The sequence below is a fragment of the Tachysurus vachellii genome, chromosome 16, assembly GCF_030014155.1.
Source record: "Tachysurus vachellii isolate PV-2020 chromosome 16, HZAU_Pvac_v1, whole genome shotgun sequence".
Classification (NCBI taxonomy): domain Eukaryota; kingdom Metazoa; phylum Chordata; class Actinopteri; order Siluriformes; family Bagridae; genus Tachysurus; species Tachysurus vachellii.
Window position 1 is genome coordinate 20,565,683 of NC_083475.1, and position 14,015 is coordinate 20,579,697.

The 14,015-nt window shown below is 41.1% G+C and overlaps 1 protein-coding gene across 1 annotated transcript in view; it reads left to right on the forward strand.

Annotated features, from left to right (window-relative positions):
- bcat1 (branched chain amino-acid transaminase 1, cytosolic) overlaps nucleotides 1-4,780 on the forward strand; it is a 28,418-nt gene extending 23,638 nt beyond the window's left edge. The window contains exon 11 of the mRNA XM_060889901.1: nucleotides 1,967-4,780. Coding sequence (XP_060745884.1) covers nucleotides 1,967-2,005 — 39 coding nt within the window. The 3' untranslated portion in view covers nucleotides 2,006-4,780. The remainder of the gene's footprint in view (nucleotides 1-1,966) is intronic.
- Nucleotides 4,781-14,015: the final 9,235 nt, after the last annotated feature.

Consider the following 14,015-nt stretch of genomic DNA (forward strand, 5'->3'; position numbering starts at 1 on the left):
CTCTCTCTCTCTCTCTCTCTCTCTCTCTCTCTCTCTCTCTCTCTCTCCCTTTCTCTTGTTTTTATCTCTCTCCTCTCTCTCTCTCTCTCTCTCTCTCTCTCTCTCTCTCTCTCTCCCTCTCTCCGTCTCTGGCCGCAGGTCTGACAGTGTGAGTCTAATGTGGGATTAATAGTTACAGACGGCGAGGCAGTGAGCAGATAGAGACAGTCACGTCTCCTGAAAGCACTCATTATACTCTCGCTGTAATTACACTAAACCTAATTACCGCTTCAGCCTTTTGTGATCTTTAGCGCCAGAAAGAAACAAATAAAGTTGCTTGAGTGTTGTGTGACGCGGAAAAGAAACCTGACTGAACAATAAAGTCGAGGAAGGAAAAACAATTCTCATATTAAATCTGTTGACATTTAATTTGTGGTTGTGTAGGCGTACGTCTTCTCCTCGCTGGAACACGCAAACAAGCGGCAAACAAGGAGGGATGAAAGATGGGTTTACTAACACGTCCTTCCTTTTCTCTCTCAACTTAATTAGAAATCATGTCTTTTTGTTTTCCTCATGCTGATGCTTATTTATTGTTTCCATTCCTTCTATTAAAACAAATTTGCAACATGAGACGCAAATAATTGGATTTTGTCTCTCATGGATGCGGGAAGCATTCGAGTCGAATTGTCTCAAAGCTAAGCTCACTGATTTACTCAGAGATGTTTAAGATGTTTCAGCAGATATTCTTTTAACAGTGTGGAACATTATGTGGGCGAACATCACAAAAGCCTGGAACATTACATGAAAACATGGAGTAACAGGGTCAAGAGTAACAGGGTCAAGAGTAACAGGGCCGAGAGTAACAGGGCCGAGAGTAACAGGGCCGAGAGTAACAGGGTCGAGAGTAACAGGGCCGAGAGTAAGAGGGTCGAGAGTAAGAGGGTCGAGAGTAAGAGGGTCGAGAGTAACAGGGTCGAGATGAACAGGGCCGATAGGAACAGGTAACAGGGTCGGGAGGAACAGGGTTGGGAGGAACAGGGTCGAGAGGAACAGGGTCCGGAGGAACAGGGTCGAGAGGAACAGGGCCGAGAGTAACAGGGCCGAGAGGAACAGGGTCGAGAGTAACAGGGTCGGGAGGAACAGGGTCGAGAGGAACAGGGCCGAGAGTAACAGGGCCGAGAGGAACAGGGTCGAGAGTAACAGGGTCGAGAGTAACAGGGTCGAGAGGAACAGGGTCGAGAGTAACAGGTAACAGGGTCGAGAGGAACAGGGTCGAGAGGAACAGGGCCGAGAGGAACAGGGTCGAGAGTAACAGGGTCGAGAGGAACAGGGCCGAGAGGAACAGGGTCGAGAGGAACAGGGTCGAGAGGAACAGGGTCGAGAGGAACAGGGTCGAGAGTAACAGGGTCGAGAGGAACAGGGTCGAGAGTAACAGGGCCGAGAGGAACAGGGTCGAGAGGAACAGGGTCGAGAGGAACAGGGTCGAGAGTAACAGGGTCGAGAGGAACAGGGTCGAGAGTAACAGGGTCGAGAGGAACAGGTAACAGGGTCGAGAGGAACAGGGTCGAGAGGAACAAGGCCGAGAGGAACAGGGCCGAGAGGAACAGGGTCGAGAGTAACAGGGTCGAGAGGAACAGGTAACAGGGTCGAGAGGAACAGGGCCGAGAGGAACAGGGTCGAGAGGAACAGGGTCGAGAGTAACAGGGTCGAGAGGAACAGGGTCGAGAGGAACAGGGTCGAGAGTAACAGGGTCGAGAGGAACAGGGTCGAGAGTAACAGGTAACAGGGTCGAGAGAAACAGGGCCGAGAGGAACAGGGTCGAGAGGAACAGGTAACAGGGTCGAGAGGAACAGGGTGGAGAGGAACAGGGTCGAGAGGAACAGGGTCGAGAGGAACAGGGTCGAGAGAAACAGGGTCGAGAGTAATAATGTCATGGTGGAACATTCACAGTTTGGGACTGACATTGTATTTATCTCCTTTTTTGCAGTATGGGCGGACTGAGAGTGACTGGACCATCCTTGTGTAGACGACCAGCGAATGAACAATTCACACACACGCACACACAGTGTGTGAACGCACAACACACACACACTTAATAGTTTTTAGTATTCCAAAATAATTGCACTGTATGTGTAATTTCCAGTATTTGCAGTACTGTGGACCTAAATGTACACACACACACACACACACACACACACACCAGCTCCACAGCGACAGTCTTTATCTTCTTAAAGTGGGTGTATTATAATGCAGTTTACTGCAACAGATTTAAGCCTTAAGGCCATTTCACTTTGGAGGTGTTTCATGAAGCGTCACATCAAGACTTCCTTCAGCTCCGTTTTAAAAAGAAATTCACTTCACACACCAGCCACTATAGAGGTGTGTTATCCTATACGTCTTAATTTCTCTTAATAACTAATTGAATTGCAATAAAGTAAAGAAAAATCCCTGAGATTTCATTTATGACCCATCGTTCTGTCCAGGGAATACCTTCATATGTGTCTGTTATGTCGCTTAGCAACCAATGCAGATAACTGATGACATTGTGTAGTGAAGGAATTGTTTATTGTGACATTATTCATTATACATGGTTATTTATTGAAGACTAGATGTTGTTTAAGCTGTAATCCATTTGAGGATAAGTTTTGTAGCTGTTATATTATGGCGTACAGGTGTAGACCAGACAAAATAAACATAAGCACATGGGTTGTTTACAGTCCAACTGTTTACGGTCTCAGGTCCTAGTTTATATGTGAACGGGTTTAAAATTGCTGCTGGCAGATGTGTAGTGTGAGGGGGAGGGGGGGTGTGTCTGAGAGGGAGTGGTTTTGCGGGGCATGTCTGAGAGGGAGTGGTTTTGCGGGGCATGTCTGAGAGGGAGTGGTTTTTGGTGGGGCGTGTCTGAGAGAGTGTTTTTTTTTGGGGGGGGCCTGTCTGAGAGGGAGTGTTTTTTTGAAGGGGGCGTGTCTGAGAGAGTGGTTTTGGGGGGCGTATTTGAGAGAATGTTTTTGTGAGAGGGCGTGTCTGAGAGAGTGTTTTTGAGAGGGGACGTGTCTGAGAGTGTTTTTGAGAGGGGACGTGTCTGAGAGTGGTTTTGAGAGGGGGCGTGTCTGAGAGAGTGTTTTTGAGAGGGGGCGTGTCTGAGAGTGTTTTTGAGAGGGGGCGTGTCTGAGAGTGGTTTTGAGGGGGGCGTGTCTGAGAGAGTGTTTTTTAGAGGGGGCGTGTCTGAGAGTGGTTTTGAGAGGGGCGTGTCTGAGAGAGTGTTTTTGAGAGGGGACGTGTCTGAGAGTGTTTTTGCGAGGGGGCGTGTCTGAGAGTGGTTTTGAGGGGGGCGTGTCTGAGAGAGTGTTTTTTAGAGGGGGCGTGACTGAGAGTGGTTTTGAGAGGGGGTGTGTCTGAGAGTGGTTTTGAGAGGGGGTGTGTCTGAGAGAGTGTTTTTGAGAGGGGGCGTGTTTGAGAGAGTGTTTTTGAGAGGGGTCGTGTTAGAGAGAGTGTTTTTGAGAGGGGGCGTGTCTGAGAGTGGTTTTGAGGGGGGCGTGTCTGAGAGAGTGTTTTTTAGAGGGGGCGTGACTGAGAGTGGTTTTGAGAGGGGGTGTGTCTGAGAGTGGTTTTGAGAGGGGGTGTGTCTGAGAGAGTGTTTTTGAGAGGGGGCGTGTTTGAGAGAGTGTTTTTGAGAGGGGTCGTGTTAGAGAGAGTGTTTTTGAGAGGGGGCGTGTCTGAGAGGGAGTGGTTTTGAGAGGGGACGTGTCTGAGAGAGTGTTTTTGAGAGGGGGCGTGTTTGAGAGAGTGTTTTTGAGAGGGGGCGTGTTTGAGAGAGTGTTTTTGAGAGGGGTCGTGTTAGAGAGAGTGTTTTTGAGAGGGGGCGTGTCTGAGAGGGAGTGGTTTTGAGAGGGGACGTGTCTGAGAGAGTGTTTTTGAGAGGGGGTGTGTTTGAGAGAGTGTTTTTGAGAGGGGGTGTGTTTGAGAGAGTGTTTTTGAGAGGGGGCGCGTTTGAGAGAGTGTTTTTGAGAGGGGGCGTGTCCGAGAGGGAGTGGTTTTGAGAGTGGGCGTGTCTGAGAGAGAGTGGTTTTGAGAGTTGAGCACAGTTTGTACAGAAACAGCACTGAGACGTGTCTAGTGTGGATGGACCGAGGTCTTGACTTGTCAGCTACGTGACACAACCAGTAAAAGATTTGTGTTTAAATGTTTGCACACCCTTAGGAGAAATAAACAGATGTTACTTCAAAAGCACAAGATTATTTAAGATATATAAGAAAAAAAAGAATTCAATGTGTTACAAATATACATGATTATATTCCTCTTAATCATCTGTAATAACAGTAGTGCCTTCCAGTCAATATTATAGTTCAGCGCACAAGTTTGCACACCCTTAGAACAAAATAACACATATTCTGTCATAGCCACAAGTAACAAATTGTTCAGATGTTGTTGGTTCATATCAGTGATGTTAAATACATAAAATGTATTTATGATGATGTGTATTTCAAAAGTTTGTGCACTTCTAGAATAAAGCAAGAAGGTGTTCCTTCCTCACGTTTGGGGTTGTAAATCGGTGGTATGTTTTAATCTTTTCCATTCTGAATCTATGGGGGCACAAACTTTGGCACTCGTCAAAATCATAGTCGAATATTATGCAATAATCATGATACTTTTTATTTATGATTTTTTTATGATAGCAATAATGATTTTATAATATGTGCTTGTTCGGTATTTGTGAGAAAACATTATGCTGAAGGAAATAATAAAGTGTGTACGCCACACACACACACACACACACACACACACACACACACACAGACACTGTCTAGATAATGCAATAAAACGGTCTAAAGGGAAACATGCATTATTCTGTTCTTAATTTTTCTCATTACTATTTCTATTATTTTTGTGGAATCAATTCTTATCTGATTCGTGAATCCTTTTCTGTTTATGGCCTTGAAGAATTTTAGTGTTTAGAAAATCAAGAAGTAATTTGTAATTTTTTTTTTGTTGTTGTTGTAGATATATTGTTAATCACTGAATTTAATAAATGTCTTAATAAACACTCTCTGTGTGACGGTTATGATGGGTAAGATGCACACAAGCTGTAAACAGTGTGCATGTGTGTGTGTGTGTGTGTGAGAGAGAGAGAGAGAGAGAGAGAAGTGGGACTGGGTATATAATGATGTATGAGTAGGTTTGTTAGAGAGATTTAGGGGATTGGGATGGTTCCAGCCCTCAGGGCTAAAGGCTTTCCCTCATTCGTTTCCTGTCCCAAACTTATTCATCATTTCAACATGGCCTACTTACACTAAACATCATTAATACATTCACGTCACACACACACACACACTCACACACACACACACACGGTTTATTAGCCATCAGCCACAGATAAATCCTCTCGAACAAAGCACATAAAAATCAGACAGGTGTGAACATTTGGAATTCAGATCAGGTACGGCCGAGTGACAAAGTGTCGCCGTTCAGCTGCAGGTGACATCGTCTGCTGCCAGGACGCTCTCGTTTTTCCCTTTTCTCTCCGTCTCTCTGGGAGTGTGAACGCATCAACCGGCCTGGATCCGAGTCAAAGCCCGTGAGCATAATGGACCAGATTAAAGCTGAGAGGCTTGGCAGCTCCGAGTCGCCACAGACCCCCACCTCTCTCTCTCTTTCTCTCTCTCTCTCTCTCTCTCTCTCTCTCTCTCTGTGATGACGTGGACATTACGTAGCTTCTAGTAGTAATTTAACATCTCTTATATGAGTTTACAATAGGTTTACAGTCCCAGGTATGTACATGTTAATCCTCAGAGATTTACAACAACTAGTTTTTTAGTGAAATCGATAAAATAAAATAGGTAACAGTCTGCGGTGGTTTCGATCAACACAAATAAGGATAGGTGACGATTCTACAGTAGAAAGAGACATAAGTGTAGTTATAAGGTGTAATAACTTCCCCGAGCGCTCGTTTATCCTGACTGAGTTACGAAAGTCATCAAGTCAACAAGTTAGTCAAAGTTTTGGCGCAAAATATTCCACATCCACTAACTAATCCTCAGTTTCCTCAAACACGGGCACATAAAGTGGATGTGTAAAGAGATAGATAGATAAATAGATAGATAGATAGATAGATAGATAGATAGATAGATAGATAGATAGATAGATAGATAGATAGATAGATAGACTAAATAGTTATTTAAAGAAACAATTGGTTTATGTTTGTTTTGCTACTTGGCTAATAACATATTCTTTTTTTAACATTTATTTATTAATTTATCATTTATTTATTTGTCTGTTTGTTTTTTTAAACTATTTATTTATTTGTTTTTTTTTAACTATTTATTTGTTTGTGTGGATATTTAATCAAGTTTCTTTCTTTCTTTCTTTCTTTCTTTAGTCTATTTATTTATACGATCATATGTTTGTTGGTTTGTTTAATCAACCAATTATTTAATTAAACAACTGTTTTAATATTTTAATGTTTCTTTTGCCACTTGACTATGAACATATTCTACTCTTTTTAAATACATTTATTTATTTATTTATTTATTCTATTAACATATTCCTTTTTTCATTAACTCCATTATTTATGTGTTTGTTTGTTTGTTTAATGTGTATGGGGTGGGGTTTCACTTTTGTTGTTGTATTTGTTGTTGATATATATATATATTTAAAGTTTAAAATTAATTTATGAATATAAACACATATTTAGATATCTATCCCTATCACTAATGAGCAAGCCAGAGTCGACGGTAGCAAGGAAATAAAATAAATAAAATAAATAATATATACGTATATATATATACGTATATATTATTTATTTTAAAAAAATAAATTAAAAAATGGATAAAATAATATATATACATATACGTATATATATTATTTTATCCATTTTTTTATTTATTTTGTGAACTCAGCTAGTTCTGATGGCAGGACGAGTTTGATCTTATTTGCATTTTCATAAACATTTATGAAGTGTTTTTATTTTTAAAGAGCAAGAAGGAACCAAGATGGTCAGTTTTTCTTACTGGATTGATTGTTTATCAGGTTATTTTATTGACACTTAAGGATGAGACCTAGCATAAAGTTTTTTTAATCTGATCGTCTCTCTCGATCTTTTCTTTCAATTCAATTCATATTTGCTTCAATTTTATTTGTATAGGGATATGTGTATCCCTAATGAACAAGTCTGAGGTGACTGTGGGGAGGAAAAACTCCCTTAGATGGAAGAGGAAGAAACCTTGAGAGGAACCAGACTCAAAAGTGAACCTCATCCTCATTTGGGTGACACTGGAGGGTGTGATTATAAACTGTTATAAACACCAGAGAGTGTTATTATGTATAATGTCCTTTCTACAGTTAGATACAGTCTGATTGTATATTGATGAGGAGGTTGTTGTCCTTAAAGACCACATGGAGTTGGTAACTTCTCTTAGAATGTTCATGGGCTGAGCAGAAAAAGAGAAGACGGTGGAAAAGAATTAGCGTAGCTGCTGTTCATAATATTAACAAGCGCTAGATAATCATGTTTATCTACTGGAGCACAAGGTTGTAAGATGTATTATGTGTACTTCTGACTAAAGAGATATGTTTTTAATCTACATTTAACTTGGGAAAGTGTGTCTGAGGCCCGAACACTATCAGGAAGGAGATTCCATAGTTTAGAAGCTAAATATGAAAACGCTCTACCGCCTTTAGTAGACTTAGATATTCTGGGAACTACCAGAAGTCCTGAGTTTTGTGATCTCAGAGAGCGCGAAGGATTGTAGCTTGTTAGAAGACTAGTTAGATACATGTGAGCTAAACCATTAAGAGCCTTGTACAGTATGTAAGTAGCAGCAGTTTGCACAAGTCTGGACTCATGTTTGTCACCTCCTGACTGCTTTCTTTACCCTCTTGCCCCGTACCCATGAGGGCAGAACCATCTCTCCATCCTGCAGTCGGGTCGTCTCCGGGCGGGCGCGACGTGGTGCGTCTGCCCTGAGAGCACGTCTTGTCACGTTTTATTCAGCAGGAGAGTGACATTATTGGGCGGAACGTGGTATTTAGACGTTGTTTTGCAGAGCTGGATGCAGTGTGTTCTTCTCTGCGTGATATGATTCGACAAGCGTTCTGCTGTCATCTTCATTCCGTCCCATTTAAAATTCTAATTACAGCCACTTTCCTGCTTGTGTTATTTTCCTTATTGTCCTGTTAATCTACCCTGCACACGGCCGAGCAGATTTTATCTCCGGAAGTGGATGATAGGTTTTTTTAATGAAACCGTTCTAATAGGATGCAGAGGCGGAATGACCTGAGATTGTAATTGTCGATTGTTGTGACAAAGTGTGAAAAAGGTGTAAAGATCATTTACCAGAAGGTGTAAAGATCATCAGCCTTCTCCAGACGTTATCAGGTTAAAACCGTGCGTTTTGTCAGAGAAATCATCAGCAGCTGCTTTTTTAATTCACTCATCTACCACCAGGTAGCAGTAGCATCCTGAACTCCTTCTTTCCCTTCTGTCAGTCGCGTCTCTTCATCTCTCGTCGCCTTTTTCTTCAGCCCTCCGTCTCTGAACGCTTTGGATCCCTACCAGTCACTACAGCTAATCTATTTCCACGGACGTCTTAATCCCAGAACACAGTGATGAAATCGTTTAATCGCAAATCATCAACTTCATCATCGCCATCACGGCCTCCTTCCTCCTCCGTCTCCGTAGTCGTGTCGAACGTTTAAATGAACAGGGTATGATTAAGAGCAGCTTAGCGTGGGCTGACAGACAAGTCCCTCAACATGGCTTTCTTCACAAGACGTTCGTTTAAGACGCTCGTGAGATCTGTCTCAGCTCTCAGAGTTCCAGGCCTTCTTTTTTATTTGTTCTTTTTGAGCACTTAAAGGCTTAACAAGCTGATGATAATGTAGGAATGGGATTCATACATCGCTCACGTCCAAGGAAACTGTCCCGGGGGGACAAGAGATCAGTGCTGTGGAATATTTGAGGCTTTGACATGAAAGAAAATGGGGTGAAAATTTCACTGTGGTGCCAGAAGTCTGAAGTCTCTGTACAACGACAAAGTAGTTCATACACATTAGGTGTACCTAATAATCTGGCCAGTTTGTAACCCATCACTTCACAGAAACCATGATTCCAAGATTCTCGATTCTGATTGGTTAATATATTTATTCTGTAAGGACACGTTCATTAAAATTGATCTCCAGTGTCAGAGCTTTGAGTTTACACTTTCTAAGCATAACTTTAAAAAAAAAAAATAAAGATTTAATTAAAATTATGGGGGCACGGTGGCTTAGTGGTTAGCACATTCGCCTCACACCTACAGGGTTGGGGGTTCGATTCCCGCCTCCACCTTGTGTGTGTGGAGTTTGCATGTTCTCCCCGTGCCTCGGGGGTTTCCTCCGGGTACTCCGGTTTCCTCCCCCGGTCCAAAGACATGCATGGTAGGTTGATTGGCATCTCTGGAAAAATTGTCCATAGTGTGTGATTGCGTGAGTGAATGAGAGTGTGTGTGTGTGTGCCCTGTGATGGGTTGGCACTCCGTCCAGGGTGTATCCTGCCTTGATGCCCGATGACGCCTGAGATAGGCACAGGCTCCCCGTGACCCGAGGTAGTTCGGATAAGCGGTAGAAGATGAATGAATGAATGAATAATTAAAATTAAATCTTTAATAATTAAAATGAATTCGTATGAATGTTTACTGTCCAGATGCATTCGATTCCTTCCTTAATATCTGAGCGTGCTCTTACAGCTGCACTTTACGATCAAACAGATCCTTATGCAGTAATGTACAGGTTCTAACCTTTGTAGTATTTTCATGAAGGTCAGCTGAACCAAATGTCAAGAAAATTACTTTCTCTTACTGATTTCACATGAATTTAAAGATCCTCTAGAAGCTGAGTCAGGTCAACTGGGGCGTTACATCCTAATGACTCTCCCTACTCTCACCTTCTCCGTTGTTCCCCTAACGAGCCTATCCAGGGATGGAGGAACGGATGGATTCAGGGATGGAAGATCCTTGACCCTTAGAAGATACAAATTTGTGGAATCCTGCCAACTTCCATCAGACTGAAGAAACTGATCGGACCAGTATAGGAACCCAGTTGACGTGACCCAACCTCCAGAGATCCTGTAGGTTATGAGCTGGTAAAAAATCAATTAAATGGGACTCTTGTAGAATTTTTAGGTCAGTTAAAAAAATAATCAGCACTCACAGCTTACAGTTGTGCTCTTTTATTCTTGCTTAAGTCAAACCTGTAGAAAAACCTCCACGGCGTCCATAAATTTTTCTCTGCAGCGAGGATTTACTAGTTAGCTGTGTTGACACTTCTGCATGTCTCCTGCTCTTGTATTAAACACATGCTAAGTGGCATGATTAGCTCACCAGCGCCAACAATGCTCATTGTCTTTAAAAGGCAGCGTCCGAGCAGGCTTGTAGCGCATGACCGTCAGCCTGAAGCACTTCTATTTAGATTTCATGCTAGCCTGCGTATTAGTGGCGTGTATTTACAGACCGAGAACGACAGCAGCACATCTGGAGATGTAGCTTTCAGATTTGCATAATAAGTGCATCGGTGCAGAGAGAGACAGCAATAGACAGGGAGAGAGAGATAGAGAGAGAGAGAGAGAGAGGGAGAGAGAGAGAGAGAGAGAGAGAGAGAGAGAGAGAGAGAGAGAGAGAGAGAGAGAGAAAGACAGGCTGGAAGAGACACATGGTGTCATTCTGTATCAACACTAACCTGGGTTTAATCTATAAAAAGGACACCATTTGTGAATTGTGATTGTGAAAGACGCCTGGCAGAAGTGTGAGAGGTGACTCCTCCACCGGTGTGAACGTGCCATGCGCTGCACATATGCACCGGAGAAGCTTTTGTTAACTACGAGAAAGTTTAGAAGCTTGTCGAGCGGCACAGGAAACGCTGTCGGGTGTAGATTTATTTAACGAGCTCCATGTGGAACGCTGGAGAATCGGGTCACCTTTAAAAAGACCTTCATTTAAACCTTAAGTCGTTGCAAGAATAGCAGGGAAGACACACACATATACACACACAAACACACACACAGATTTTATCAGATGACTAGACAGAATTTACAGCACAATACCATGCCTCAAATCCTTACAAATCTTTTTTTTTTTTTTTTTTTTTTTTTTTTTGCATTAAGTATGAATCTCAGGCAGGAAACATCTTTTAATCCAAACATTTTACCCCAAAATGTTCTGGAATATTCCATGGTCCAAGTCACACATTCAACAGGAGTCGCTCTCGTACACCGTAATCATGATAAATGTGAGTTAAATCTGTTTGACGTACGCAATCATTTTCATGTTAAAAACTGTTAAAGGTGTCTGTTTGCTAAAAGTGTAAAACCCATCATGAATTCCTCAGGAAAACATCACGTAACGTCGCGTCCTCGTATCCTCGACCGTGACCATGATATTATAGAAAAGAAAATCGAAGATAGTATAGAGAAGATAATAGAAGATAAAGAATAGAAGTAAAGACAGAAGGTACAATAGAAGTAAAGATCTGACCTACTATAGTAATGATGATAGTAGATACTAAAGAAATGAGGATAGGAAATATTATAGAAATAAAGTCACTAGTTACTATAGAAAAGAAGAGAGAAGATAGTATAGAAAAGAGGATAGGAGATATAGAATTAAAGACAATGCTAATATAAAAATGTGGATAGAAAATGTTAGAAAAATACAAATACTAACTACTATAGAAATAAAGATTGAAGATACTGAAGAAAGAAAATACTACAGGTTGAACTGAAGATAGTGGATACTATAGAAATAAAAATGGTAGATACTATAGAAATGATGACAGAAGGTCCAATAGAAGTAAAGATCTGAGCTACTATAGAAATGATGATAGTAGATACTAAAGAAATGAGGATAGGAAGTATTATAGAAATAAAGACACTAGTTACTATAGAAAAGAAGATAGAAGATAATATAGAAAAGAGGATAGGAGATATAGAAATAAAGACACTAGCTACTATAGAAATAAAGATAGTAGACACTATATAAACAAAGAAAGAAGATATTATAGAAATTAAAATGATAGATACTATAGAAATGAAGATTGTAGATACACTAGCTCTTATAAAAATAAAGACTGTAAATACTATAGAAATGATGACAGAAGGTCCAATAGAAGTAAAGATCTGAGCTACTATAGAAATGATGATAGTAGATACTAAAGAAATGAGGATAGAAGATAGTATAGAAAAAAAGACACTAGTTACTATAGAAATAAAGACACTAGTTACTATAGAAATAAAGACACTAGTTACTATAGAAATAAAGACACTAGTTACTATAGAAATAAAGACACTAGTTACTATAGAAATAAAGACACTAGTTACTATAGAAATAAAGACACTAGTTACTATAGAAATAAAGACACTAGTTACTATAGAAATAAAGATAGACACTATATAAACAAAGAAAGAAGATATAGAAATTAAAAGGGAGACACTATAGAAATTAAAATGATAGATAGTATAGAAATGATGATAGAAGGTATAGAAATAAAGTAGATGATAGATACCTATAGAAATGAAGCATGGGATTAATGTTGAAATATGGAGTAAATTAATAAAAAAAAGAAACAACGGATGAAACTACATGGTGACCTAAAATATAATAGCCATCAGGTCTATTTGTCACACTGTGTGGATATATTTATATTTAAGAGCACACATCAGATAAGAGATCAGATTCCATCTTCAGCATATGAACGACAGAATGTCCTATTTTTATGATGAAAATTGAGTCTGTGATAACAAACAGGAACTTATTATACATTGTAGAGAATGGACTGGGACTGTGTGTGTGTGTGTGTGTGTGTGTGTGTGTGTGTTCACTAAAGAAACTGTGTTGTTAGATTGGACTTCCAGCCCCAGGTTGTGTGTGGGTGTCTGTAAGGTCTCTCATCTGTCCCATCAATATTGCACTGTGCCCCGGGGCAACTGAGGGACTTTTTCTCTCTCTCCTGTTCCCTTTTCTCCTCACTCTTCCACAGTGTCCTCTTTCAACCCCTCATCCATCTTTCTTCTTCTTCTTTTCATCCCTGCACACTTCCTTCGACGCCTCTTCTTCCACAATAATTGACCCGTGAACTCAGAACAGCGCGACATTTTAGTACACACGCTCGTAGCGCACAGTGCCGGTAGGCGTCGGATAAAAAGGTAAATTCCCTCCCATACACGCAGAACAGGAGAGCTGTGAACCTTGTGGAGAAACGCACCGGGTGAAAGAGGACGCGATCCTTTCGGCCGTGGCTTTGATTACGGAACGAATGAGTTCTGCGACCTCATTTAACGAAGCCTGCATTTGTACAACAGTCGTGGTTTGTCGGAGCCCTTTTATTATTCACCTCAGAAGGGAAAAAGCGGCGCTTTTTATTCACTTTAGATGACGGTGGTGTGTGTGATGGAGTCAAGGGTCGGTGTTGTTGCTTTTGTTTTTGTTTTTTTTTTCCCTCGCTGTCCTACAAGGGTCGAGTCCTGACGATTTTTCTTTGAAAAATCTCTCAATTATTTCTCCTTACTCATTTCTCGTCTATTTTTTATTTATTTTTATTTTTTTTGCACTTTCCCTTCTCAGGCACTGTCTGCTTTGACGGTCTCTTAATCCAGACGTCTGTAGAATTAATCCTTACTCCGGGATCAGAAAATGTCTCACTTTTTCAATATGCGTGTGAGGGTTTTAAAAAAAAGCCTCTCTCAGTGTTTCCTGATGTGTAAATTAAGCCCACATACCTATCTACCGTGTCACTAAAACAACAGTCTGTCACCCGGGCTAGATTTATGAATGTGGGGCACACACGGAAAAAAGAACGAGGACATAAACGAGTCCATTGTGTGTCTCTGTTTGACTAAACCATGGGTTCTGTGTTAACTGCCCCACTCTGCTCTTTTCATTCTTTCTCCTTCTGTCTCTCTTTCTTTCTCTCCCTCCTGCTTTCCGTGTGTCTGCTGAGTTTGATTAGGTGATCACAGCTTCATATTCCCCGCTGCAGGAGAAAGAGCCAGTCATTTCCTGTGAAAACAG